This window comes from Aethalodelphis obliquidens, unplaced genomic scaffold, assembly GCF_003676395.1.
Source record: "Aethalodelphis obliquidens isolate GAN/ISIS:26980383/991018 unplaced genomic scaffold, ASM367639v1 scaffold69, whole genome shotgun sequence".
In the NCBI taxonomy this organism is placed as follows: domain Eukaryota; kingdom Metazoa; phylum Chordata; class Mammalia; order Artiodactyla; family Delphinidae; genus Aethalodelphis; species Aethalodelphis obliquidens.
In genome coordinates, this window is record NW_020838013.1 from 2,607,170 (window position 1) to 2,634,318 (window position 27,149).

The 27,149-nt window shown below is 57.8% G+C and overlaps 1 protein-coding gene and 1 long non-coding RNA gene across 2 annotated transcripts; one reads left to right on the forward strand and one right to left on the reverse strand.

The window, feature by feature from the left end:
* Nucleotides 1-2: 2 nt before the first annotated feature.
* On the forward strand, nt 3-6,887 carry LOC113611589 (uncharacterized). Its single transcript, XR_003429509.1, has 2 exons — nt 3-4,853; nt 5,669-6,887. It is a non-coding gene; the product is annotated as an uncharacterized LOC113611589 (long non-coding RNA).
* On the reverse strand, nt 5,597-26,803 carry EHD1 (EH domain containing 1). The gene is made up of 5 exons (XM_027090804.1): nt 26,088-26,803; nt 22,477-22,574; nt 10,589-11,001; nt 8,031-8,195; nt 5,597-7,595 (listed from the first exon to the last, which is right to left on the reverse strand). Exons 1-5 carry the CDS (start codon nt 26,489-26,491, stop codon nt 7,071-7,073), a joined length of 1,605 nt encoding a protein of 534 aa, XP_026946605.1. The 5' UTR covers nt 26,492-26,803; the 3' UTR covers nt 5,597-7,070.
* Between the last annotated feature and the right edge of the window lie 346 nt (nt 26,804-27,149).

Genomic DNA, 27,149 nt, shown 5'->3' on the forward strand with positions numbered 1-27,149 from the left:
GGGAGTGGGAGGAGAGGAGGAAGGGGTGTCCCATCGCGGCCCGGACGGCCGCACTTATCTTCTCGCAGCCCCAGGCCCAGGCCCACCATGGCCCTCGCCGGCCCCTATCCTAGGTGGGGGATGCCCAGGACACTGCAGCTTCCCTCGCCCCCTGGAACAGGGGCAGCCTCTCCCTCAGCGCGGGGAGAGGGGCTGGGGACTCCCGCGGCCCCGGAGCCGGATGGGAGTTGTAGTCCGCTCCCTCCCTGGGATGCCGGCCTCTCGGCACCCCCTCCAAAAAACTGGCTAGTTTCTGATTTAATGTTGTTTGCATCGTTACAGCCGACCTGGGAGACCGGTAGGTGAGGCAGGGATGGTTACACCCATTTGGCAGATGGACACACTGAGGCTTGGGAAGGACGAAGGTGAATTGAGGGCTGAGGGTGAGGAAGCCTCGCAGCTAGACCCTGGAGTGGGGCGGGGCTGGTAATGTCACCACAGGCTTTTTAAGCCTGGGAGGCCCGCCTGGAACGTGAGGGCCAAGGAGAGGTCGAGGCTGGGTTGGAGGAGGTGGGAAAGGGGAGGGACTGACTCTGTCCAGTGATATTTCTGACTTCTGTCCAGCTGTCTTCCGCTGGGCTGGACCAGACGCCATGGGGCTGTGGGGCTGTCCAAGAGGAGGGACCAAAGGGTGGGGCATTTTAGTGGCTTCAGACAACAAATTCTTCCATTAAAAAATCTCTTTGGAGATTCGCCTCCCCCCTCAGATGGGGACCTTCTTGAGTCCGTACAGGGTTAATTTGCCAGTGTTGAGGGGGGAGGCGCTCTATGAAGTTCTGAGGAGCTGAACTGAGCGTCCCTAGCAGCACACGGGGGGCTTCCCCCAGGGTCTCCCATTTGATCTCCTCAGAGACTTGCGCTGTGGCAGCGCCCAAGGTCTGTGCAATGGGCTGTCTCACCCAAGTCAGTCAGGTGGGGGAGGGGAGTCAGGATTGAAACCCAGATCTGAGGATGCTGTCATTGCCTCTGTGTCTCCTGGCAGGGGGTGAGGGACAAGGGTCTGGATGGTGTGTTGAGCCCTCCCTGCTCTCACCTGAAGCGTTCTAGGCCCTCCTTAAGGGGGCGGGGCAGGGAAAGGGCCCACAGGAAGGGTTCCCACCCTCTGAAGCCACAGGAGGGCGCCAGAGACCAGAGGAGGGCCAGGTGCTCAGGACAGGACCAACTAGTTCCATTTCCTGGGGAGCAAAAGGTAGGGAGAGGGTCCAGGGTGGAAGATGGGCCATTCCTCCTCCGCCCCTCTTGGACACCCTGATCCCCCGCCTCCACCCTACCATGCCCCCCAGGATCAGCAGTCAAGGGCCACCTGGTGAGGCCTCTGGGTCCCAGCTCACTCCCTGTGTGACCTTTAGCCGCTCTGAATGCCAAGTTGTCAAACAAGTCCATCATCCCCTGGCCTTTCAGACTCTGCCCCCACATAGTACAGCAGAGGGAAAACGGAGCCCCAGACAGCAAGAACTGTGTCCTGCTGGGGTCTTCATGGGGCGGAGCTGCGACTGGCCCTCGGCACTCCACGCCCATCTGGTACATGATTCTATTTGGTCCTGTATTCGTTTTTTGTCACATCCTTGTTCCAAGCCTCAGTTTCCTTGTCTATAAAAGGGGGTCGGGTCAGACTCCCTACCCATTGCTTTGCAGTTGTAAGGCCAGAATGCCCCTCAAGACTCATTCTGTTCCAGCCTCGACAAGCAGCCAGTCCTCCCCTGCTGTCAGAAACAGCTCCGGCACTTGGGCCTGCTTTGCTAAGCAGATCTGTTCTCTGATCCTGTGTGTGGGGCCCTGGACCAGTGGGTGGGTGGGTGCTCCAGGGATGAGTGAGTCTGAGCAAGAGACCTCCACCATCCCCTTCTTCCCACCGCGTCCTTATTCACACTCCTCTGGTCACTGGTCACTGCTTCCTGGAGGGCCACCTCCTCCATAACCTCTCTCCCCTCTGAGCCCCTTTGGCATTGAGGTGCTGGCATTAGCTCTCACCCAGCCCTGAGGGCAGCAGACTTGCATTCCTATGTGCTTCTTAGCATTTCAAAGTGAATGCAGATCTGTTATCTTCACAAGGGCCCTGCCAGAAGGAGGAAGTTATTTCCCTCCCTTATTAACAGATTAATACCTTCAGGATGGGGAGGTGGGAGGTGGGAGGTGGGTGGTGGGTAGTGCCAGCCTCAAGCTCCTTACCCAGGTTCCAGGCCTAGGCCAGTGCCTGGCAGCAGAAGGGCAGCGTGTGGCATCCAGACTCTGGGGACGGGACAGGGGAAGGCCAGACTGCGGTGGACTCGATTTATGTAGGCTTCCGAGGAAAGTCTTAGACGGTGAGAAAAGGGAACTGCCAGTTTAATGACCCAGGCCTGGCAGAAGGGAAGGACGGTTCAGATGAGGGGGGGACCCCAAAGAGGAGGCAGGTGAGAGCCCAGGGGAAAGCAGGGAAGCCAGGTTTTCTGACCCCCATAGCATAGGCCTCTGGGTCTGGGAGGGGCCCAGACACAAGGCAGGCTCCAGGGTCTGTCACATCTGTACCCACATCTTAGGCCTCCAGACCCTGGTCTGTGGCTCCCCTTTCCCCAAGGTCAAGGTTCAGCGCAGATGGCTGAGGGTGAGCCCCTCCCAGCCCTGCCCCCCGAACCTGCTCTCAGCATATAGTCCCGCAGGGCTGACTAGAATGGCAGGCTGCCCCTGCCCTTGGCCACGACGGAAGTGCAGCGCCCCACTCCTGGCCCAGGAGCCAGAGAACAAGGAGAAGCGGCTGTGGGATCCTACAGCCCTGCCTACTGTTGAGTGACTTCTGCCTCTCTGGGTCTCTGTCTGTGTACGCAATAGAGAACTGCCCCAGCTCAGGAGTGGGCGGCAAGTGGTACAGGGAGCGGCCTGCATAGTGGCTGGAGCTTGTCTCTCTAGGAGGAACACGTGGTTGGAGGGTCGGGAGCTCATGTAGGGTTGCACTGCTGCTCAGGCCTCCAGGTTTGGCTGAAACGTGTGTATTCCCTGGCGGTCCAGTGGTTAGGACTCCGCACTTTCACTGCCGAGGGCACGGGTTTAATCCCTGGTCAGGGAACGAAGATCCCGCAAGCCGCGAAGAGAAGCAAAAAAAAGTGTGTCTGCTGGGGTGGCTTGCGGGGAGGGGCTGATGCAGATGGTGGGGTTGAGGGTCCCCACTCCCCACGCTAGTCCTTGGCAGCCACCCACGCCCACTCCCTGCCCACCCCAGCACACCAAGGTTGTGTCCTTTGAAAGGTCCACACTCCAGATGGGTGGACATATGGTGATTTCATCATCCTGGCTTTTCTTCCAAAAACCTCCTCTGTGCTGCTCTAACACGCCACAGGGGCTCCCAGGCTCCAGGGCCACAGCGGCTGCAGCCCCATGTGGCTTTATAATTATCAATCCCTCTGGGAGCACAGGAAGCCAGGCCCAAGCCCCCTCGGCCCCCACCCCTCTGGCCCTTGGGCGCCGCCAAGTCTGCGAGTTGCTTTAGGGAAGGGTGGGTCCTGCCTGCTCTGTTCTGGGAGTTGCGTGGGGAGCTGGACTCCCTGCACCGACCCTCACCCGCACCCTGATCGGCCTCCCCGAGGTGCTCAGGAAAGGTGGCCGCTCAAGTCTGGCATCCATGGGCCCTGCCTCTGGGAAGCAGGGGTCACTGTCTGCATCGGACATCTGAGGGGAGAGGAGAGGACGGCTGAGCCCCAGCAAGTGGCAGAGCTGGGATTCGAACTCCTGCCTGTCTGCCATGAGGTGCTGCTTTGAATGCTGAGGGGCAGGACTGATGGGTGGGCTTCCTAACCTTGCCACAGCCTGGTGGCCTTGAGCAAGTCCTCTGACCAGCCCACGTGAGATAATAAGAGGGCACTGGGTGGGAGTCACGATTAACCCTTGGTTTATCAAAGAGCAGAAGAAATGTTTATTGCTCTCACCCGGAACCTCCAGGTGTAAAACAGAGCTGCCGTGCGGCGCCCGGAGGCAGTGGGTGGGCCCCCGTGTCCCCTGGGCCCTGGGCCCTGAGGTCCCTGGGGCTCGCAGACTTTGTGGCGCCCAAGGGCCAGCGGGGTGGGCAGACTGCCCCAAAGGTCTCTGATGCCAGGAGCGCTGGCAGCCAGGTGGAGCCCTGTCCTGACCCCAGACCAGCCTCTGAAGAGGGGGCCTTTCACCCAGGGCCCCGGCCAGCTAGGGAGCTGGGGAGGAGGCAAGGGGTGTGGGCTGGTCCCCGGGAGAGTGGTCACACCTTAGTGCACCCCACTGGCCCTCCTGAGCCCCCTTATGGCCGGGAGAGGACTCCCCCACAGCCTGTAAAACCCCAACCAGGCCCCAAGCTCCGGGGCTGCACGGGGGGCAGATGCCTGCCCTCGGCCCCTCTTCCAGCCTCAGACCAGCAGTCACTTTCTGGGGCAGCCTTAGGGGGTTCACCGCCCCCTGCCACCTCATGCTGGGACATGCAGGGGTGGGGGGACCAGAAGCACAGTCCTGTGTTCTCTTTGTGTTCTAACAGCTTCAACAAGCATCTCCCTGTCTCGGGTGACCCTGGAAATTGAGGGGCTGCCCCAAGCTTTCAGGGGCCCGGGCTGGAGTGACGGCATTTAAGCTTCAAGGTGCGTTTCTCAAACCTGAGTCTACGGCTGCAGACTTTGGGGGATGAAGTGAGCCATCAGCTTTGTTTCTCCTTTGAAAGGGTATTTCCCATCAGAAGCACAGCGGAGCGCCCCATCTGGGGTTGAGCTGACCCAGGTTTGAATCTCCTCCCGTGACACTCGCTCTTCAAGCTCACCTGAGTTCTTGGCTGTGACATGGAGAGAACGCTGACCTCCTGGGTCACGAGGATCAGGGTGAACCACGTGAGTGGTGCCGGGAGGGTGGGGAGCCTCTGCGGCCGTCAGACTGGACGCCCGCCACCTGGGCTAGAGCACTCCGCCTGGCCCTCAAAACCCGCAGGCAGCTGTTCACGCCCTGCCTTTTGCCACAAGTGTGCCTGGAGCAGTCTCCCCCCGACTGCACCTCAAATCTGCACCCTTCCACGGCATCGGCTCCCAATTTGTCACCCTCCCCTCTGTGGGTACGAACAGTCCATCTGCCACATCGTCTGGCCCCACTCTTTGTAGTTTTGTTGCTGGTGTCACCTGCTTGGTCCGCCTTCAAAGTACTGGCTTCTCTAAACGACCCTGGGGCCGGCACGGAGCCCACGATATACCCTATCTGCCTGACCCCTCCCAGTGCCCTGAGCCCCATGGGCGCCCACCTGTCCGTCCACAGCTAGGGCGGAGCCCAGGTTGAAGGAGAGGCTGTGAAGATCACAGGGTGGGGGGCGCCTGCTCCCCCAACCCCTGGGGGGCACAGCCTAGTCCTTAGTCATCAGAGGCTCTCCCAACTTCTTCACCCCATCCTTCCCTCAAACTATTCCTGCTCAGCCCCCATCTAGCATAAGGAAAGGGGGTCGTCAGCCCCATTTGCAGGCCTCACCCGCCAGGCTTCCCAATCTGTCTCCACTGGAATCTCGGCCCCCGGAGTGCTCTGCCAGTGCCCCTGCAGGCACTGCGGGGAGCAGGCGCCGGGAAGAGACATCTCAGCACCAGAGGCCAGCTTCAGCACAGTTAAACTTTTTTTAATGCAAGAAAAAAAAGTCCGGTCTTCAGTTTGCTTTTCCTTCTCACAGGCAAGTGTGGTTAAGCCACTGCACCGTAAACAGTGAATTCCAATCGAGGACACGGTGTGGGATGGTGGGCCGAGGCTGCAGGTTAACATGGCCAGTTCCTGGAGACTCGGGCCCAGCAGAGGCCTAGCGAGCAGCACTAGGAGGGTGGGCCGGGGTCAGAGGTCAGAGTGGAGGAGTCCCTGAGACCCCCGAAGACGTGCCTGCTGGGAAGCCTGCTCCCCACCCCCCTCCCCGCCACAGTGGCTCTGTGATGATGGCTCCAGACCCTGGCGGCTGACCACTGGCCGACAGGTATGTCCAGGCCCCCAACAGCCCAGTGGAGGCAAAGCAGAGTGGCCGCTGGCTGGCTCGGGTTTCGAGCTGCTCAGCCTGGGGGCCACTATACTGAGGACATCCACGTGGAGCACCGCCCTCCTTTGCTCAATGGGAGGAAGTCAGGTGGGAGAGGGAAGGGGCTGGGCTGTCCCTGGTCCCTCTATCTGGGCACCAGGCCCGGGCTGGAGCACCAAGCCACACCAGGTTCGTGAGGACCCACCGCCCACCAAGGGTGGGACAGAGAGGTGTACCAGAATGTCCTAGGAAAGTGAGAGGGTGAAGCAGGAAACACCGCCTCTGGGGTCTCTGGCAGGGTGTGCTCTGCACGCACCCATCTAATGGCTCCTGAGTGGAGCTGTCCCCTGGCTGGAGCATGGGGAAGGAGACAAAAATCACAGCTTCTGAACAAGTGGTTGGGAACTTACTGGAAAATTCAGTCAAGTATGAAAGGTGTCACTTTAGAGAACAAAAACTGGCTTATGTATTTCTCTGGAAGATGTTCTCTCACATCCACCCGTCCCCCGGACTCCCCGCAAACAGGCAGCTGGGCCTGGCTCGTGTGACTGTAGAGCCAGGGGACACGAGAGCGAAGGCAGGGCCTGTGGACGGGGGGCCGCTGCGAACGGAAGGAGGAAGGCACAAGAAGAACCAACTGAATCTGAGAGCAGAGGCGGGGGCAGGGCCGGGTGGAGAAGGAAGCCACTGGCCGAGCGACTCAACCTGAAACAGCCGGGACCCGCGTCCCTGTCTACACGCGGACCGCAGCTGCAGGAAGGGCGAGCCAGGCGACTTCCCTGGCAGGAGGTACAGAGGCTGTGCGTGTGTGGGGCTGCTGGCTGGAGGAGGAGGCAAGAAACAACGCTGCCTCTAACGTTATATATTAAAAATATCCATGGTTCTTATGCACAAAATTCCACCGATGACCTACGAGTATCACCCCTGCCTCCCCAGGAGCAGCCTTAAGATAAAGGTGGTGGTTTTCCTTTGCGAGCTGAGGAAACATCGCCGTCTTTATGGTCTTGGGAACTGCTGACCACGCCCCTCCCCTGCAGCCTCTGCCTGGCCGGCCGCTGGGAGTAGGGGTCGCTCACTCGTGCCTCCGCTTGGAGGGCGGGATCAGGTGTGGAGGCAGGTCGGCGGGCAGCTCGTGGCCCTCTAGCTTGACTTTGATGAGGTGGTTGGCCAGGGCGAACTCCTCGTCGTCCAGCAGCCCATCCCGATCCACGTCGGCCAGCTTCCAGATCTTCCCCAGCACCGTGTTGGGCAGCTTGGACTTCACCATCTCCTTCTTGGCGTTGGCGCCTGTGATCTTGCCATTGACGGGCGACAGTGTGTAGAAGATCTCGTCGTAGGTGGGCTTGTCCTTGCCCACCACCCACTCGACGTCGTCGATGCCCTCGCCAGCCCCCTCGCCGTAGCCGTGCCCGAAGGGCCCGTTCATGGTGCCGTCGAAAGCACCACCCTTCACGACCTGGGCAGGCATCAGGGACTCCTCCTGGCGCACAATGACCATCAGCCGGGCTATGTCATTGGCCAGCATGTCGTCCACCGTGTCCAGCAGCTTGGGCTTCAGGGCCTGGAACTTGCTGAAGTCCTGGGTCTGCAGGAGCTCCTGTGGTGGGAGCGGAGGAAGGACAGGGTTGGGTCGGCCCCTCCCGGGCTCTGGCACGGAGGGTGCGGCAAGGGTTCCTGAGCAGAAAGATCTGGCTCCGCGTCACGGCCCCAACCACTTAACATCTTGGCTCCCCCTTCTCTAAGTCGGAGGTAAAAATAGTCCCCTCCGTGCAGGACTGTGGTGAGGATTAACTGGGAGGAGGCTGGGGTGCCTGGCACAGCCCCGCCCTCCCCCTCCCCCTCCGGGTGAGTCACCACATTCCCCTGTGAGGTGTCACGGACTGGGTCAACTTCTCCGATCGGGGTGGGGCGCTGGTGATTAATCGGGCCGCTTCCACGTTGGGAGGCCCTGCCCCATGGAGCCGGGGTTCCCTCCAGAACCACCGCCCCAGTGCCCCAGCCGTACCCACTCCCATCCAAAGGGCAGCCGTACCTGCATCTTGCGGAGGCTGGGGAAGTCGCCGGGGGAGATCTGATGCTCCCGCTCAACCTTCTGGTAGATCTCACCCAGGTTGTTCACCAGCTCTTTCTTTTTGCTCTCTTTACCGAAGACATTGGGCATCTCCTTCTTGAGGGAGCTGATGATGTAGGCGTGGACCTGTGAAGACAGAGAAGGGGTGGGTGTCAGGTGCTTCCTGGACACCTTGTTGGGAGCGTGGCCTGCACCTGTGCTGCCCCTGCAAAGCTGGACTGTCGCCCGGGACAGCTAAGCACAGCCGCAGCCCGAAGCCTGTGTTCTTGCCATTTCTCGGCACGCACACCCCTCCCCGGTGACTCCTCTGCACATCAGAGACACCGAGCGCATTCCTACCAAGCCGAGCAGAGCCGTGCCATCCTGCTTACACAAGTCTGTGGATGCTGGTGCCATGAACTCCAACACAGCCTGAGTTATGCCCCACTTTATCATCCTGACAGCCTCGGGGATGACTAAGGGTTAGGAAAATCCCACAAGGCTTTCCCCAGATGTTTCAGGCTTCACGCAGTACCTTGGGTGGACATCTGCTTCGGGGATGACTAAGGGTTAGGAAAATCCCACAAGGCTTTCCCCAGATGTTTCAGGCTTCACGCAGTACCTTGGGTCGACATCTGCCAATGAAGGGTGGCGCATCCTTCCCTCCCCCACAGCGGGCCAGTAACTCTGGCAACCTTGCAAAGGCACAGCCCTCAAACCCCTCTGCCTTGCCAAGCAACATCCTGCCGAGGAGGGCTGCAGCCAGCCAGCCTCACACCCCCTTCTCCCAGACTGCCAGTTCCACCCCCAAAAAAACCTCTCCACTGGCCTGACCTTGTCTGCCGGGGGCTGCGACCTGGCTGAGAACTGCCCCAGGGAAGCAGGTTGGTCACAGAGTCACAGTCACAGCTCTGCCCATCACAGGCCAGCAGAGAGAGCGACTCAGTCCAGGAAAAGGAAACAGTCTCAAAACAGCAGGTGCAGGACAAGATTGGAGAGGCTGGGGCTTTCCAGGCAGGGTGACTCAATGTGCCCAAGGGCCACGCGATTACACACCATCTCTGTAAATGAGCAGGCAGGGCCTGAAATCTGCCCTTTGTTCCGTCCTGGAGGGAGGCTGAGCGATGAGAGCACTGGAAGCCCTGCCGGGAGAGGGGCTGGAGGGGAAGGAGGGGAGCTGTGCTGCCCTGAGGCTGAGCAGAGGCTGGACTGGAAAACAGGAGGCCAGTCTCTCCTCCGCTCACCGCCTCTTCCCCTTCAGCTCAGGACATCGCTTGGCCCTTCGAGGCCAGGAGCCAGGTATGTGGATTTTCTCATGGGCTTCTTTCTCAGAACCAGTTCCACTCATCAGGAAGCTTCCAGAAGTGAGATATCTACAGAAACGTGCAGCCCTGTACCCTCCAGAGCAGGGTGCGGGCATCTTTACTTTGCATACAGGTCACCAGGGGACTGCGTCCAAATGCAGATTATGGTTCAGTAGGGCAGAGGTGGGGCCTCAGAACCTATGCTTCTAGTGAGTTCCAATCTGCTGGTCCTGGAGCACTTTGGGTAACCACGGAGGAGACACAGCCGGGGGTAAAGGATGCAGGGTCGCTTCTCGTTATTCAGGCCAGGGAGCACCCAAAGCTACCTGACTCCAGCCCTCAAGACAGTGTAGGGTGCCCTGGGCCACTGTGTTTGGCCCATGGCAGAGTGCCAGAGCCTCTGGGCTACACAGAAGGGAGCCTCACCATGCGGTACTATTCAAAATCGTGTCCTAAGGGGACGTGCTCTGCTCCTCAGTGTTTGAAGGGCCCACTGGTGGCATTACCCTTCCTTCCCCAGCCCCAGCCACCCCGGGGTCCCGCTGAAGTGCTCGGCCAGGCACTGAGACTCCAAACTCCTGAGCAACTCAGATGCTGTCCACAGGTGCCAGCAGGCCCTGTGCTTCCATGGAAGAGTAGGGATGGTTTGCAAGGCCTCTGGGCCAGAGGCCATCAGCGCTCTCCCTGGGCCCGCAGGTTTGCGCCCCATCTCTCCACTAACTACCTCCTGTCTCGGCCTAAGCATCATCTCCCGCCCGAGACCCTCCAGGCTAGCCCGCCCTCCCAGGACAGCTCATCCCAGGCCGACCCCAAGACAATACCAATAAATCGTACTTTCTTTTTCTCTATGTGCTTTCCCCTGTACGGCTGACAAGTGCTAGGAGGGTGGGGACCTGTCAGTCCCCACTGCGTCCCCAGCACCCAGCACATGCTGCGTGCACTCTAGTGCTCAGCAGACCTGGGGGGAAACTGATGAGCCCTCGAGCAGCAGCCCCACCCACTCTCCACCCCTCAGGCTGCCCCCGGCACAGTGGTACCTTCTTATCTGACGCTTATATGTGCTAAAAAGAATCTCAGGAAAAGGCTGCTCCCACGGGGGCACAAGAGGACGGGTTCAGACAAGGCGTGGCACAGTGCAGCCATGGGTCTGCAGGGCTGGGTCTTGGGCTTCCAATCCCGGGGCCCCGAGTGGCCATCCCAGAGCCCCCTGGGGCTGCGTTCCCAGCCTGGGTTTACCTTGGCCAGCCGCGCCCGCTTGATCAGGTCATTGAGCTTCCTGAGGGCGGCGTTGCGGGGCAGAGACTGGATGTCTTTGAAGAGGTCCTGCTCCTCGGCCTCGAAGAGCTTGCGGTTGTCGGGGATGAGGAGCGGGTGGGACCAGAAGGAGCCGATGTACACCCGGACCACCTCGGGGGTGTTGATGATCTTCCCCAGGGACCACATGAGGGCCCCGTAGACCCGCATCAGCTGCTGGGTCTCGATCTGGTCGGCCTTGTTCAGCACCACGCGGATCTTGTCCTCATGGTTCTTGAGTGCCTTGATGACTTCCGAGAACTCATCGGAGATGTCCAGCTTGTGGGCATCAAAGAGCAGGATGATGCGGTCCACCCGCTCAGCGAACCACTCGAGAACGGCCGCAAAGTCGTAACCTGCGGGAAGAGAAGGGCGAGTTGGGGGCGCCAGGGGCCAGGCGGTCCGATGGCTCTCGTGCCTGACTTGGCCTGGTACTTCTCAGCCTGGGGTCATTTCAATTTCCAGAATGTACTTATGTGGGCAGCCCAGTGCCCTGAGGGCAGGTTCATCAGGCCTCCCCTACTTCCGTACCCACCGCGGTGACACCCTCACCCACGCAGCACCTGGCACGAAGAGGCACTTAACGAATAAATAATGCAAGGGAAGTCACAAAGTCCACGCTCTAAAGTGGGTCGAACTATGGCAAGAGTGAGGAGGAGACCCCAGCAGCACAGCTCAACACCGGGCGGGAAGAACAGGTTTGGGGGCTGTTGGCTGGGTGCCCCTGCACAGCAGCGACAATTAACAGCAGTAAGACGACCTACAGCTGCCGCTTGTCCGGTGCTCTGTGCTGGGCTCCCTGTTCCGCAGGACTCTCATTCATTCCCTACAAGTTACAGCTCGGGGGCCAGACCTGGCTCGCTACCTGTTTTCATAAATAAAGCTTTACTGGAACACAGCCGGCTCATCTGTACTCTCTGGCTGCTTCTGAGCTACAAGAGCAGAGCTCAGTTGTGGCAGAGACCATGAGGCCCCCAAAGCTGAAAATTTAACACTCTGACCCTTAGAGAAAACGTTTGCTGACCCCTGCTCTACAGGCCTATTAAGTACTGCAAACCACCTCCCCTTTCTAGGTCTTAAACGCTTCTCTAAAATGAAGCGACTGGACTAAGCTCCAGTTCCCAACTCTATTCTGTGCTGTTTCCTGCCAACAATTAAGGCCGTTGGTGAACCGGCCGTCTGCAGCAGGACTGCTGACAGAACTGTCTAGTTTTAGCTCGATTCACGGCCCCCCAGCTTAAAACTGCATTTCCCAGCCTCTCTGCAGCAGAAATGAAGAAGCAAAGAAAAGGTGCACCAGCCCTTTGTCCTCTTCTCCCTTCCCAAGGACTGGAATGCAGGTGTGAGGGCAGGCGCTGGAATAACCACCCTGGGTTCAGGATGGCCTTGGACCATTGTATTTCACACAAACTATCAGATACCTGATTTAAAAGCCCATGGATTTGTGGGTCTCTGCAGTAGTGGTTTAATTTGTGGCCTATTTTACAATTATGCCACCTCAAAGTGTTTCCACTTCTTGCACTGTCCCCAGAGGAAGAGAAAATTCTGTTTCTCATCTTTTGAGACTACTAAGGAATGGTAGACCATGTGGAAACAATGGCCCAAGAGTCTTTGGGAAGCTTGGGTCCCAGCCCCCAAGCCGCCATCTCTCTGGGTGACTCCGGGGAAGTCTCCTTTTTCCTCACCGGCAGGCCACAGGACACCTCCAATGCAGGCTGGCCCTCTTAGGAACCACTGCGTCCTTCCCAGAGCACAGTCATGCCCCTGAGAAGGAGCCAGAGAGCCACTCCTATAGAGAAGAGCCTGGGACGCTGCCCAGAAACAGGCCAAAACCAACCCCCCACCGCCACCAGGCTGGGATTTACACATGCCTTCTCTAGGTGGCAGGAAACAGAAAAGCAGCAGGTAGAGGGCAGACCAAAGAAAAGGACCAAGTGTCAACAAAAGGCCCAGAGTGACTCAAGGAGCCACGGGGAGGGCAGCCCTCACCGCCCCTCTTGTAAGGCGTGGGCTGAGCCATCCCGCCAAGCCTCCGGGGCTGAATGGGAGTCCACAGACAGCCCACGAGGCCACGGCCCCTGGGGGTGGGGAGTACTTTAAGAGAGCCCTGTGGGGCGTGCCTGGGGTGAAGCTGTGCCTGGTTAGGCAAACATTCCAGCCACCCCGTCCCCAGGTTCAAGTGGGCTCCAGAGCTGTCTGCGAACCTGAAGCCGCAGGCTTGCAGGCCTCTCCCTGCACCCAAGCGCTCAGAAACAACACAGGCTCTTAGTAAGGAAGCCCTGGATTTAACTCCCAGCTCCAGCCACTGACTCTGTGACCCCAAATTCTTAACTTCGGAGTTAACACTTTTTCTTCTGTAAAAGTCAAATAATAATTCCTCCTCCCAAGATCACAGGGAGGATTAAATGAGGTGACATGTTCCCAGCACAGGCCCCAGCACCAGAGCGACACCCGTGGGTCGGGCAGGCCCAGGATGGGGAGAAGAGGCAGGGCCCCCTGGAACGAGGGCTGAGGGGCTGGGGCTGCATCACTGATCAGAAACTAAGGTGACAAATGATCAGCCTGGCTCTGAGGCTAGAGGCCAGTGTTGTCCTCATGGCAAGACACCGAACCTCAAGGAAAACCCCGAATGCATGGCTTCTGTGGACCTAGCTTGCGGCCTCTCCAGGGCAACCTGTTCCTGCCGCAGCACAGGGGGAAACAGCCTGCTTTTTAAAAAATATTTATTTATTTTTGGCTGCATTGGGTCTTCGTTGCTGTGCGCGGGCTTTCTCTAGTTGTGGCGAGCGGGGGCTACTCTTCCTTGCTGTGCCTTGTCTTGTTGCAGAGCACGGGCTCTAAGCGCGTGGGCTTCAGTAGTTGTGGCACATGGGCCTAGTTGCTCCGCAGCACGTGGGATCTTCCCAGGGCTCGAACCCATGTCCCCTGCATTGACAGGCGGATTCTTAACCACTGCACCACCAGGGAAGTCCCTAGCTTCTTAACAGCGTAGCAGTGGAGTTGGTGGCAGCAAAGCCCCTGTGAACCTGAACTTGAGCCTGGGCAGGGGAGCCATCAGTCTTCCAGAGGCCCATGCAGACAAGGGAAACGGCCGGGCTACCAGATTCCCCACACTCAGAGGACGTGGGAAGGCAAGGAGCAAGAGCCAGGTTACTCCGATGCCCGCCACCAGCCACCACCAGGCTGCTGGTTCCAAAGTACAAGGTCCCTACATCCCTGGACACAAGGAGCAGGCCGAGGGACACGGGCAGGGAGCAGGGCCAGCCCGGCCTCGCTGCCACCGCCTTTTATGGCCGGCTCTGGGAACAGCAGCTCTGGGAACAGCAGGTCAGCGCTGAAAAAATGATGACTCAGGAATGAACCGCTGCTCTCAGCAACAATGAGGCTCAACTTCTCCCCTCGTCAGACTGTTTGTCCTCAGACCACCGCAAGTTCAAACCGCAGATTCACACAGCAGGGGAGGCGGCAATGCTGAAACCGAGGGACTGGGAACAGGGGCGCCCTGATGGGCTGGGCTCGAGGCCAAGTTAGCTTTGGCCAGGGAGTGAGGACTGCATGCAGGGAGCCGAGGTCACCCCCTGACTCCACCCAGTGTGGCCTCACTCCTCCCATCCCCCAGTGGCGGCGGGAGGGGGGTGCATATGATGGGGGGAGAGGAGGGGGAGGGGGAGGAGGAGAGAGAGGAGGAGCCTATGAATAAGGTACCGGGTCCACGAGCCCCCAGCCAGAGCGAGCGCCCCGCACGGCTCTGCCTGCAAACCCAGTTACTCACCAACACCTCAAGTTGGAGCCAACAGAGCTAAGCCCATTTTTTTGTAGGTGAATGAAATTTCCTGTTTATATGGAAAGTGCTCACACTTTTGGTGAGAGAGAGCCGGTGGCTGGCCAAGCATGCCCACAGGTCATGCAGAGGGTCACAAGGCTGAGGCTCGTGCGATGTCATCACAGGTGGAGGACCACGTCCTACCACATGGCCGCAGCCTCCCCAGGCCCACGTGACACCCCTCAGCCCGCCGACCCCTCACTCAGCCCGCGTGTCTCCACAGGCAGCAAGGGCTGGACTGACCCACACCTGCAGCGCCGAGAGAGCATCGACAGAGTCCCCACACTGGCCAGGCAGCCCAGCGGCCACCAGCAGCCTGGGGCTCGGCGGCAGGTGACGAGTGCAGGGACCAGGGACACATCCAGAGAGGAGCATCCCGCCCCCAGCACTGCCCCAAGCACTGGGCCTTCAGGCTCTGGGCCAACCTAGAGGTTGGCCTCGGCGGCGGGACCAGGCACCAGACATCACCTAATGCACGGCAACTCCTCGGCAGAAGCAGGAGGGCACGGGCGCCCGGTGACGAGGACACCACGGCCACGCACCAGGTGTGAACACAACGCTGCAGCTGCATCCACCTCAGGAGGGGCAGTTGTGAGGTGCGGACACCCACAAAGGACACAGACAACACAGCCGGAGGGGGCTAACTGCAAAGAAAGGGCTGACCCTGCGATGGGAGTAAAAGCCAGCACTGATAAGAGATAAGCTCTGGCTCGGAGAGTTCTGGGACCTTGAAGACATTATGAAATGATGAAATAAGCCAGTGATTCCACTGGTATGATTCCACTGGTATGACGTGGAATCCAGAGACAGAAAGTAGAACGGTGGGGGCCAGGGGCTGCGGAGGGGGAGAGGAGTTGTAGCTTAATGGGGACAGAGTTTCAGCTTGAGAAGAGAAAAAAAGTTCTGGAGGTGATGGTGGTGATGTTTGTACAACAGTAAGAATGTACCTAATGCCACTGAACCGTGCACTTAAAGATGGTTAAAATGGGGCTTCCCTGGTGGCGCAGTGGTTGAGAGTCTGCCTGCCGATGCAGGGGACGCGGGTTTGTGCCCCAGTCTGGGGGGATCCCGCGTGCCGCGGAGCAGCTGGGCCCGTGAGCCATGGCTGCTGAGCCTGCGCGTCTGGAGCCTGTGCTCCACAACGGGAGAGGCCACAGTAGTGAGAGGCCTGTGTACCACCAAAAAAAATGTTAAAATGGTAAATCTTACGTTATGCATATTTTACATGGGCTGTGTAGACGGGAGGCCCAAGCCTGCCTCTCACCTTGGCTCTGTTCCCACCAAGCCTCCTGCAGGGCCCGGGTGCTCCAGGGGTCCTGCCTCTGCAGTGCTGGCTGCCCTCCTCACCGGGTCTGCCTTCCCACCCTCCGACACCGAGGTGAAGGGGGAGCAGTTGTGATGTGTCCTCGCCCTAGCCCAGCACCCTCCAAACACAGGTAGTTGCGGTAGCTGGGGGAAACGCTGCTTCAGACATTCCAGAAGTTTCTAGAGTGCAAACAATAGAGGGTTTGTCTCCAATCGACTTTTGTTTCCTGCCATTCAACCTGCGTGGGCCTCCGTGCTTCTTGCCACGGCTCCCATCACCACGCTTAACCCGTGCCGGGGCCGGGAGGAAGGGGTGCAGGAGCACAAGAGAGATTAAAGAGCTAAGAATCTACACCGTGAGGACTTGTTCTGAGCTTCCTTAAGCTGAAGTTCTTAAGGGAAGGACCCTTCCAGCGGCACAGAGGTTGGGAGAAAGGGGCCTCCCACGTCTAGGCATTTACCCGAGAGAAACTGAGAAATTGGGACTTTCCTGGCGGTCCAGTGGTTAAGACTCCGCACTTTCAGTGCGGGGGAGAGGGTTCAAGCCTTGGTCAGGGAACTAAGGTCCCACATGCCACGAGGCGCGGCCAAAAAAAAAAAAAAAGAAGAAAAAGAAACAAATTAAATTTGTACTCTACACGAATGTTTATAGCAGCTTTATTCAAAACTGCCCCAAACTGGAAACCCAGATGCCCCTCAATAGGAGAATGGATGACAAGTTATGGTACGTCCATATCACAGGGTACAACAGCTACAAAAAGGAAAGAACTGCACACTCTCAAAGAAAAGATGAACCTCAAGAGCACATGCTAAGTGCAAGACAGACACAAAACGCTTCACACTGTCTGATTCCATTTCTGACATTCTGGAAAGGCACAACTTTAGGGGCAAAGATCAGTGGTTGCCTGATGAGGGACTACAAAGGGGTGAAGGGGACTTCCTGGGGTGATGGAAACTTTGTATCTTGGTTGTCATGGTGGTTACACGACTGGTGCATTGGGTGAATTTTACCGTATATAACACAGATCTCAATAAATCTGGCCTAGAAATCAGCAACAAAGGACAGGGTGGTGGGGGGCAGCGGCAGGGGAGACCAGGGGGAAGGGCAGAAGGACTCTGGAATCAGGCCTGAACCTTCTACTCTCCGAGCCTCTGTTTCTTCAACTGCAACGTGAAGACAGCAGGTTTCCGCTGTGTGAGTGAGTGAGCGCCTGGCCCACTGTAAGCGCTTTGTAAACGTTTGCGGTCCTTTACTCACAGGATTTGTATTTGGGCCCAAGAAGCTCAGATTCCGATGGGTGTGTAGGCAACGACGGCTTCTAACGCGTGAAGAATGCCTCGTACCCCAAATATAAACCGAGCGTTTGCAGGCGCTCAGGCAGCTGCCAGGGAACAGGTGGGGCGCCAGCAGGGGCTGGTCCAACCCCCCGCGGGCAGAGTGGCCAAAAGCTGGACAGGGGCAGTGGGGGGGCTGGTGGGGAGGCGCCGAGAGGAAGGCCCTGAGGAGGGTAGCTGTGCGGAGGCTGGGCCCCCACCAGAGGAGGTCCTGGAGTCTGAAGGGAAAGCCCTGCTGAGTCAACGCTTCCCCCTCTTCCAGCCTCCACGAGCTGTTATTCAGAGAAAGGTCTTCCTCATCGAAGTCTGAGAATCGCTGGGTTTTTCAGTGTACTTTTATTCAGCTGACATTTGTTGGACACTGAACTGGGCAGCGGGCACTAGGGTAGGAGATTAACACACGTAAATTCGTGCAATCGTTGACAAGAACCAAGAGGATGGTACTGCTACTCCTGTTCTATTGATGCAGCTCCCAGGGGTGCAGCAACTCCCTAGGGCCCCCAGCTCCTAAGTACTGATCTGGGACTCGAGCCTCTGTCGTCATCTGTGCTGAGGGTGCTGGGAACCCAGGAGGGACGCAGGGCTCAGCCTCGTGCTCGGCCTTGCACAAGGCTTTCGAGGCAGCCTCATGGAGCCACTCTCTGGGGTGCAGAAAACCCTCGTGAAACGCTGGCAGGGAGGGCTTTTAGGGCTGGGGCATCTCAGGAGGTGGTCAGCAGGAAGGGACACCTGTGGGTCAGAGGGCTCCAGGTTTGGGCCAGGGAGCCCCTACCCGACTGTTAAGCCAGATGGCTCATGAGCTCGGATGGAGCCTGGGATCCAGGGATAGTCAGCAGCGGGGACGACCCAGGGGAACGGCCAGCCATAGCCAGGGCTCCTAAGGTCTGTCCATGGATGGCTGGGGGCGCAGGGGTGGGAATTTCCAGCTGGAGGCAGAGAATAGGGAGAAAAAAAGCAGGTCTCAGCACTGCTGTTCAAAGCCCTGCACCTCAGGCCCATTTCTGGACTGGGAGTCTGATCTTGGGCAGGGAGAGAAGCAGTGTGGCCTCTGGGCATTCCGGGAGAGCTGAGCCCGGCACAGCACCGGCCTGGCAGGGCTAAGGGCTTTTCCGAGCCAAGCTCTCGGAGCTCCTCAGCCCAGAGCACCGGTCTGCAGCACACTGCGGCGTGAGCACGGACTCTGCTGGGTTCAAATCCCAGCACCAACTCGTGCTAGCCTATGTCCTCTTGGGCTACTTAACTTTGCTAAGCCTCCGTTTCCTCATCTGAAGAGGAGCAGCTTCCTCACAGATGCAGCTGCTGCGATAAGCGAGTGGGGCTGGTTCCCATGGCAGAGGCCAGCAGAGAGCCAGGCATGAGGCTGGCCGGGCTCCGTCTCCTAGTCCAAGCTGAAACAACTCGACCTTGCTGACTCGACTCCCATGGGGCAAAATGAGGCCCAAAAGTTACAGCTCAGCTCACAGCCTCGCAGTGACAATGGCGGGGGGGCTCTGGCCAGGCCCCTGCCCCCGGGCTGAAGCTTCCATCAAAGAGCCTCCGGCTGCTGCCCACAGAGGACCCACATGGGAAGACCTGCTCCCTCCCAGGTCCTGCCACGACTGGGCCGGCGGCCAGCAGCCTGGGAGCCCAAGGCACCGGCTCCGCCGGGCCCCAGTTGCCCTCTGGGATGCCCTTTATCAGTCACACGGGCAGCATCCAAGAACGAACACTGTCCCCGCAGGTCACCTTTCTCTGCTGACACAAGAGAACTTTATCTTTAAAGGCACTCAGGAGATGAGCACAACGGGCAGGCGCGGCCCAAGACCCCACAGAGGCTCCTGCTCTTCCCTGGAGCAGTTCTCAGGGGTCTCTTGCAGAGCCTTGGGTGTATCCCGACTGCTTTGTGCCTGCTCAGGCCTTACCTTATCTTTCCACACAGTATTTCCTGCACACATTAGGCACCATGGAGAAAGGGGAAAAAGTCAGGAGGGGCTAGGCAGAGAGGGTGGGAACTGGAAGTGAATGTAATTAGTGACACTAACGTCTACGCAGCCTCCAGAAGGATGCTCTGCTTCCAGGGAATGAGGTCGACAGACCACAGAAATGCGTGCCGCCTGCCCAGGACACACATTTTCTGTTGGCCCAATCTTTTTGAGAGGGAAACACCTGCCTTCCACACCGTCAGCAAAGGGAGCAGAGAGGTGGCCGCCAGGGAGCCTGGAACACATTGTCCTACTCTGACTTCCTCTGCCAGGTGACATGGGACCTTTGCAATGACAGATGAATGGGGTCTCCAAGAAGGAGAGACCTACCCCTTCTGTGTCCACCTGGAGAACACCACCCCAGAGGCCACACCCAGCACGTCTAAGAGGTACTGCCCCATGGTCTTTCTTCTCCACTGATAAAACGCTGACTCCAAACACATCCCACGGTAAATCCCAACTTGGTAACTGTTAGTAGAATACTTTAAACCAAGACCTCTAGGGTTATGGAAGGAAAGATCTCTATTGCACAGGAGGAAAGCCCTCCTCCAATGAGAGTGATGCACTTGTCTTTAAGCCAACCTCCTTCTTCCTGCCCATGATGGGTGGGGGAAGGTCCCTGGCTGCCAGGGACCCAGAGGGGCCACACTGTAAGGGAGCAGGGTTGCGGGGGAACACAGGCAGTCTCCTGCTGGCTTCCTCCTCCAAGTATCTGCCATCTACATGGGTAACTTGCGGGCCAGGACTGTCTGGTCCCCACCAGTGAGATGCACCCTGCGCCTGACTGGACAGCACGCTGAGGCACTGCTCTGCTGCCTGTCCCACAGAGAGCAAGTTTGGACACCACTGCCTGCCTTTCTACTAATGCGGTAAGGAAGCAGAGGGAAGGGGAGGCAGGGGAGGGAAACACCCCAGCAGGCAGGGCCAGGATACTCTTTGCAGCAAGACAGCGTTAGACACTCCCAACTCCTCAGTCTGCTGAGACTAAGGCCCCAGGCTGAAGTGTCAAAGACAGCCCAGCAGGGGAACTTCACAGCACTCGTGGAAAACTGCTGTTTCTGAGTTCAACAGGGGCCATAAGGACCCTAAGGCTTTCCCTCAAGTACCTTTATTTATTTATTTATTTTTAAAATTTATTTTTGGCTGCGTTGGGTCTTCGTTGCTGCGCACGGGCTTTCTCCAGTTGCAGCGAGCGGGGGCTACTCTTCGTGGCGGTGCGTGGGCTTCTCATTGCGGTGTCTTCTCTTGTGTGGAGCACGGGCTATAGGCGCACGGGTTTCAGTAGTTGTGGTGCACGGGCTCTGTAGTTGTGGCTCGTGGGCTCTAGAGCACAGGCTCAGTAGTCATGGTGCACAGGCTTAGATGCTCCGTGGCTTGTGGGATCTTCCCGGGCCAGGGCTCGAACCCGTGTCCCCTGCATTGGCAGGCGGATTCTTAACCACTGCACCACCAGGGAAGACCTCCCTCAAACACCTTAACTGCCAGCTCTGAAGGATATAAGGAGTGTGGCATTTGGGGGAGGATAAGCCTCTTTTTATGAGCTATTATTGTCCCTTATCCAAAGATGCGTTCACATCAACTGACCTATCTGATCTGATAGCTCCCAGTTGGGAGAACTCCTCCCCAGCGTATTCCCCCAGGTCATTAAAGACATAACTCTACAGAGCCTCAAAGAAAGTCCCTCCAGGATAGCTCAATCCTGGAGGTAGATGGAGAATAAATTCCCTTTTGTGGGTCTTTCTCTTTAAGAGTAACTAATTCAGGGACTTCCCTTGTGGCGCAGTGGGTAAGAATCCGCCTGCCAATGCAGGGGACATGGGTTCGATCCCTGGTCCGGGAAGATCCCACATGCCGTGGAGCAACTAAGCCCGTGCGCCACAAATACTGAGCCCACGTGCCACAACTACTGAAGCCCATGCACCTAGAGCCCACGCTCCACAACAAGAGGAGCCACCGCAAAGAGAAGCCCGCGCACCGCAACGAAGGGTAGCCCCCGCCTGCCGCAACTAGAGAAAGCCTGCGCGCAGCAATGAAGACCCAATGCATCCAAAAATAAATAAACAAAATAAACAAATTTATTAAAAAAAAAGAGTAACTTGTTCAGATTTTCTAGCCTTGCTCTGGCAAATGACAAGGCAAAAGCCTTGTTTATCAGGCATTTTCTTAAAACCAGGTTAGAACAATAACAGCAGTAAGAAAGAAAAAAATGGCCCTTGCCTCCCCTAGAAGTGTCATTATCATCGGGGTGGAGAACATAAAAGTTTAAACCAGATTGAGAGACAGAGAGCAGTTTCAGTATACTCTGATGCAATCCCCTATTGGCAGGGGCCCACAAGCCGGGGGAAAAAAAGAGAAGCAGGGTTTCTCAGCACTGAAAATGGGGCCCCCACCCGCTCACAGCCTCAGCAGAGACACACTGCCTCCCAAATCTCAGGCTGCTGGCTTCAACTGCAAAGCTCACTAATGCTGGGCGGCCCGGAGGGAAAGGGGGTACAGGAGAGATTTGCAAGTTAATGATAAACAAACCTGGCCACTTGTCCTCAACCCCCTCTGAGTCTGATCTTGTTTCATTTTTACATTTGCAGCTGCAGGCTCCACTCTTAGCCGGCCCCCATGCTCCTCCCAGAGAGCATTCAGGCGCGAGGCTCCCCTTCCTTCTACAAAAAGGGGCAGCGGCAGAAATATAACCCAGTTCAGGTGCATCCTGAACCAGATCTTTAGAAAAGCTTGGCACACTCAAGACAGGAGTTTACACAACTAGAATGGGCCTGATGCACTAATACTCTGCATGAAAACCTTACGCCACGCACGGCACCCAGGGAGGCTACTGATGACCAACATTTAAGGAAATTTAAACACATTTCCAAGGCCCAACATGTTTAACAAATTCCTGCTAGCTTCTCCTTTTGGCTGTGGCTCTTTCAAGTCAAACTGTTCTCTCACAGTCCTGCTGGACCCACTAGGAATGTATACAGCTCTGGGAGGCAAAGCTTTTAAACACCAGCTAAGGTGAGTGAGCCCCAGGGGAGCCAGGGGCTCATTCAGAACAGCAATGCTGGCTGAGGTATCTGGAGCCCAGACACAGAGCAATCTCCTGGGACCTCACGGCCAGCCAAGATCCTGCCTTCCTTTCCAGAAGGCCCCAGGGGCTGGGAAGCTTGAAAACCACATAAAACTGGCTGTTGTCTCACCCTGACGGCTCTTGTAACCTCAGCAAAGGGAACCAAGGAAAAAGCAAGCTCCGGCCCCCGCTGGGCTCGGCGTACCATGCAGATACAAGGCTGATGTAAAATGGGTTCTCACTTGGGCTGGGAGAGACTTGGGCAGCATTTGGTCCGTGTCCCAGACGTCAGATGGAAGTCGTCTGACTACACCAGGTGCCCTGGGCTGTGTCAGAGCCTGTTTACCTCTGCTGATGCGCTGTTTCTCTCCAGACAGGATCCCGGGAGTGTCGATGATGCTTATGCTGTCCAAGACCGGGTTGGGCAGCTGGGCGCACATGAACCTGCACGAGAGCAAGAGCCCAGAAGAGAGATGTCAAGACTCGGGTATCACTGCTCGAGATGGGACAGCAGTGATTTCTGTACTCCTTTGTCTCCACCTCTGGCTTCCTTTCCAGAAGAAAGGAACGGAAAGGAGGTTTTCTATTGTCTTAAGTTTCCAGGAGTGGGAATTCCCTGCAGTCCAGTGGTTAGGATTCTGCACTTCCACTGCAGGGGGCACGGGTTCCATCCCTGGTCAGGGAACTAAGATCCCGCAAGCCACAAGGCCAAAAAAAAAAAAGTTTCCAGGGGTGACCAGCAAATTGCACATATTGTCTTAACTGGGAATCCAACCAGCAGGCTCCAACTGACCCACATCAACACTTCCCTCCCTTAGCTTTTCTCCCAGAGCTCGAGAATTCAACTTTCAAGTTGCTGACATGTTAGTGAAAACTGCACAAGCCTAGGGTCACCATTCAATTCCAGAAGGAATAGAGAAGAGTGACAACTGAGACCTTGGAATTCCATATTAAAATTTTCAACCGCTTGGCTAAATTTCCACGCTGCAAGAGATGGTCCTGTCCTACTGCTGCTGGGGCCAGCCCTCGCTTCAACCCAGCTGCTCAGGTGAAGGGACTGCAGTGGGCAGCCGCTGACAGCCAGGGGACCACGCAGGCTGGTACATGGTGGGGCAGGGAAATACAGACACCATTCTCTCAACGTCAAGGCAGAAGGAGGAAAAACAGAGAGGCTGGCAACTCACGGACCACGGCTCAGCTGTGTGTGCCTGAGTTCCCACTGAGTTTAGAACAGCCCAGAACAACAAGGGCTGTCCCAACCGATAGCAGAGATTCTTGACTGGACACATAAAAGGCTCCTTTAAAAACTTCTCTGTAAAAGGTATTGTGAGCAGAGAAAATACTGACCCATTGTCTAGGAATCTGCCATGATTAGCTTCCCCTTTTGGTCCCACACCACAAGTGACCGTGGCCCAGAGGCGGGGGCAGCTGGCCAGGGTGAGAGGTACTGCCTGCAAGCACAACAGAGCAAAAGCAGCTGACCCGCAGGATGAAGAAACCTTGGACCTCATCCTCACCGTGCCAGCAGCAGAGCACACGTGCTGTAAAGAACTGCACGACCTGGGGCTCCTGCTGGGGAAGGAGTCAGTGGAGAGAAAACCAAAACAAGACGACTTGGCTCTGAGAAGCAACATACATGAAAATGCCTTGTGAAGGGCCTTGTAAGTTAACATCTCTGCAGATCGGGCGCTCTGCAAAGCCCGGGGAGTGAGGCCGAAAATACGAGAGGGAGCAGGCAGTACAGATGCATCCTATCCTGTTTCCTCACCAACAAGGACGCAGAGATTTCATCTTGAGCTACAAGTTACCACTTACGCAATGAGTTTACGCAGGATACTCTTAGGATACCGTGGTTGCGCCCTGCCTCCTGCTCTCTCTGATTTTAGCCTTAGAGCAGCCACTTGGGGGGAAGAGGCCGGAAAGTCCAGTCCATGATTCAATGAGTCTCTTTAAGAGTGCGAGAGAGGCTGTGTCAGCCACTGAAAAGCCCCCTTTGTGTGCCCCGGCGGGCTGGGCGGCGCTGGTGTACTACACGGGCTGACACAGCTGGGGGCCTCAGCTCCAGCGCAAACCCACACCCCACCCCTTGGCTGACGAGGCCCCTTCCGGCAGGGCCATTCGTTACCAGTGTTCTGGGACCCTCTGGAGATGAAGTGGGGCAGAAGGAAATACAAGTGCGGCTCTCGGACCCTGTGGCACTGGCATCATCAGGGTGCCTCTCTTCGACCCGGCACCCCCGAAATGCTCTTTTTTTCAGGGAGAAGCAGCAGGAGGTGGTAGCTGGCTGCACAAAGGCAGACAGTTGGCACTGCATTCACCGGCTCGTGAACTCGACAAATTAGCGAGGCTCCGAGAGTCGCCGTTTCCTGAATGAGGTAGGGGTTGCCTAGCTGATGTCTAAGACCCCTCCCAGCTCTGAAACTTTAGGTCTCTAAATTCAGAAAACAGGTCATATGCCCATTTCTCCTTACAAAAAAGGTCACCTCTCACAATCAAAAGTGGACCCCTAAGGACAGCAGGAGATGCAGCTCCTTCCTTCAAGCTTCCCAAATTTCTCCAGGAAAGCAGACCTAATAATGCTTGGAATTCCCAGCACAGCAGCCAGACTTTCCACTGGACCGTATGGCCTCCACCAGCTGACAGCCAGCCAATCGCCTACCTACAGGCACAACAATTCTCAAACCCCAGTATCCCCTGAGGCGGGCTCCTGCCTAGGAGAGCCCTGCCTCTTCAGGAGTCTCACCCAAAGGGCTTTACTCTGGCCCTGACTCACAAACGCCATCAGCCGTGAAACAGGAAGACAGGTTTAAATGCCTGAGAGAGGCAAAAAGACAACAGAAGACTGCCTGTCTTCTCCGTTAAAGGTCAACTCTGCGCACAGAGGCAGGCCTGGTCACTGGCCTGGATCGAGGGCACGCTGGTCTACCCTGTGCGGCTGGACAGTGTCTGGAAAGGAATGTGATCATACAGGGCGGAGACCTTCTGGAAGGCAAGAGTCAAGGATTCTTTCCTAGGCTCTTCCCCAGACGAGACTTTGAAAGGCATGTGGAGTCACTCCTTGAATGGGGTTTGGCAGAAATGACAAAATTGTGAAGTCCTTTGGTATGTCCCCTGGGGGTGGGGGGAGGGATTTTAGAATCCCCATTGAGCAGGACCTTGGAGTTCCTTTAGAGAAAAGTGAACTTGGCTGTAGCACTCCTGAGAGAGGAGGCCAATGCATTTCATTCATAGCATCGTGAAGGTTAGAACCTCGGAGAATTACCCTCATCAGGGTTTTACCCATTTAACTGGGGAAACTGAGGCCCAAGTAGGTTAGGGAACATACTAGTGGGTCTAAGCAGCCGGAATCCCATTCCAGGGCTCCAGGGCCCACCGCCTGGCAGCACAGACCCTTACCCCTGAACCCCCTAAAGCAGCACGGGACCTTCAGAACTGCCCCTGGGAGAAGTGCTGGTCCTCGCCCTGTCTGCTGCTTCTGCAGGCCGCCCCAAACTCAGCAGGCCACAGCAGATCCTCTCCCACCGGTCCCTGGGGAGGCACAGCACAGCACACCAGCAAAGCGAATGGCTAAAAGTTTCACCGTAGTTTTCCGTGACACTTAAGAAACAGACCCGTGAAGGGAGGGGTGAAGGGGTTGGTTTGAATGAATTAGGTGCGTCCAGGGGTAGTGAGTAGTAGTGAGTCTGGGATCTGCCAGGGGGGTTGGGAGTTAAACCGATAACCTGGAAAATTCTGGGGTGGGGGGGAGGAGGTGACAGAGCCAGTGGAGCCGGCGACGCGCACTCGCAGACCCCCTCGTAAGGGTTTTCTATGGGAAGCGGCAGAGGACCCAGTCTCAGGGAGTGGTCGCTAAGGGTCTCGCGGGGGCCTCGGAGACAAAGAACAGCGGGGGCGGCGGTCACAGGACGGTCGGGACCCCGGCCACTCCCTCTGCCCCCCGGGTCAAAGGGTGGGTACCTGTTGAGGAAGGCGTTGCCGAAGGCGTTGAGCTTGCGGAAAGGGCGCCGCGGGTCGACGACGAGCGCGTTGCCCGGCACCACGCCCTCGGTGGGGCCATGCATGACCGCGATAAAGGAGTCGGTGGTGGGCTCGGGCCCGATGCGCATCCCGGGGAAGTCCTGCTCGATCAGGTGCCGGATGAAGGTGGTCTTGCCTGTGCTGTACTGGCCCACGAGGAGCACCATAGGCTTGTTGTCGAAGTCAGCGTCCTCCAGCGCGGGCGAGTGGAACTCGTGGAAGCGGTAGTGCTCCTCCAGGGGCAACAGCTTCTGCGCGTATAGTTGCCGCAACCCCTCGGCCACCGTCTGGAAGAGCTCCGGCTCCTTCTTGCGGCGGGCATCCTTGCTGACCCAGCTGAACATGCTGCCGGAGGCCGGGCTGGCTGCTGCAGGGCAGAGCGGCGGCTGAGAGCCGGGCGAGGGCGAGGAGCCGAAACTGGGCCGGGCCTGCCGGCTGAGGAGCGGCGGGGCAGGGGGCGGGAAGCGGCCCGCACTGCGCAGGCGTACGGCACGGCCCACAGAGCACCCTCTGCGCAGTGGAGCGCGCGCCTCGCCCTGCTCCCTTTATAAGGCCGGGCCGCGCGATCGGGCGCGTGCACCGCAGCCACGCGGGGCCGCGGGGAGTTGGGAAGAGGTGAAGGAGGAGCCCCGCCCACGCGCTCTGCGCCACGTCTTCCCCTCCCCCACCTCCCATTTGCCGATTCCAAATCTCGCGAGCGCCGGTTGTTCCGCTTGCCCCGGCCCGGGTGCCGTGGCAACCGCACCTGTTTCGCCCCGCCCCTTGTGGGACGGCTCGCGGGAGTGCTGCGGCTGGGAAGGCTGGAAGTGGGAGTCCGGAGCGAGGAGGTCCCAGTGTCTGCGCGCCTTCCATACCCGGCGAGACCCCCAGTTAGACACCCCAGTACCCTGAATACGCGCCCCACCTGCAGTTCCCCCAAGAACGGTCCTCCTCCTCCCACTCGCTCAGAATCCCCAGCGCCTCCTGTCTGCACCGCCCTTCCTTGCCTCCTCCTCTCGCCCC

Excerpts from the sequence above, each read along its gene's own strand:
- EHD1 (XM_027090804.1), bottom strand. The coding sequence starts at position 26,491 with ATGTTCAGCTGGGTCAGCAAGGATGCCCGCCGCAAGAAGGAGCCGGAG. Across the intron at positions 22,575-26,087 it reads GGCAACGCCTTCCTCAACAG|GTTCATGTGCGCCCAGCTGC; the intron begins GTACCCACCCTT and ends GCTCTCGTGCAG. Across the intron at positions 7,596-8,030 it reads CCAGCCTCCGCAAGATGCAG|GAGCTCCTGCAGACCCAGGA; the intron begins GTACGGCTGCCC and ends CTCCCACCACAG.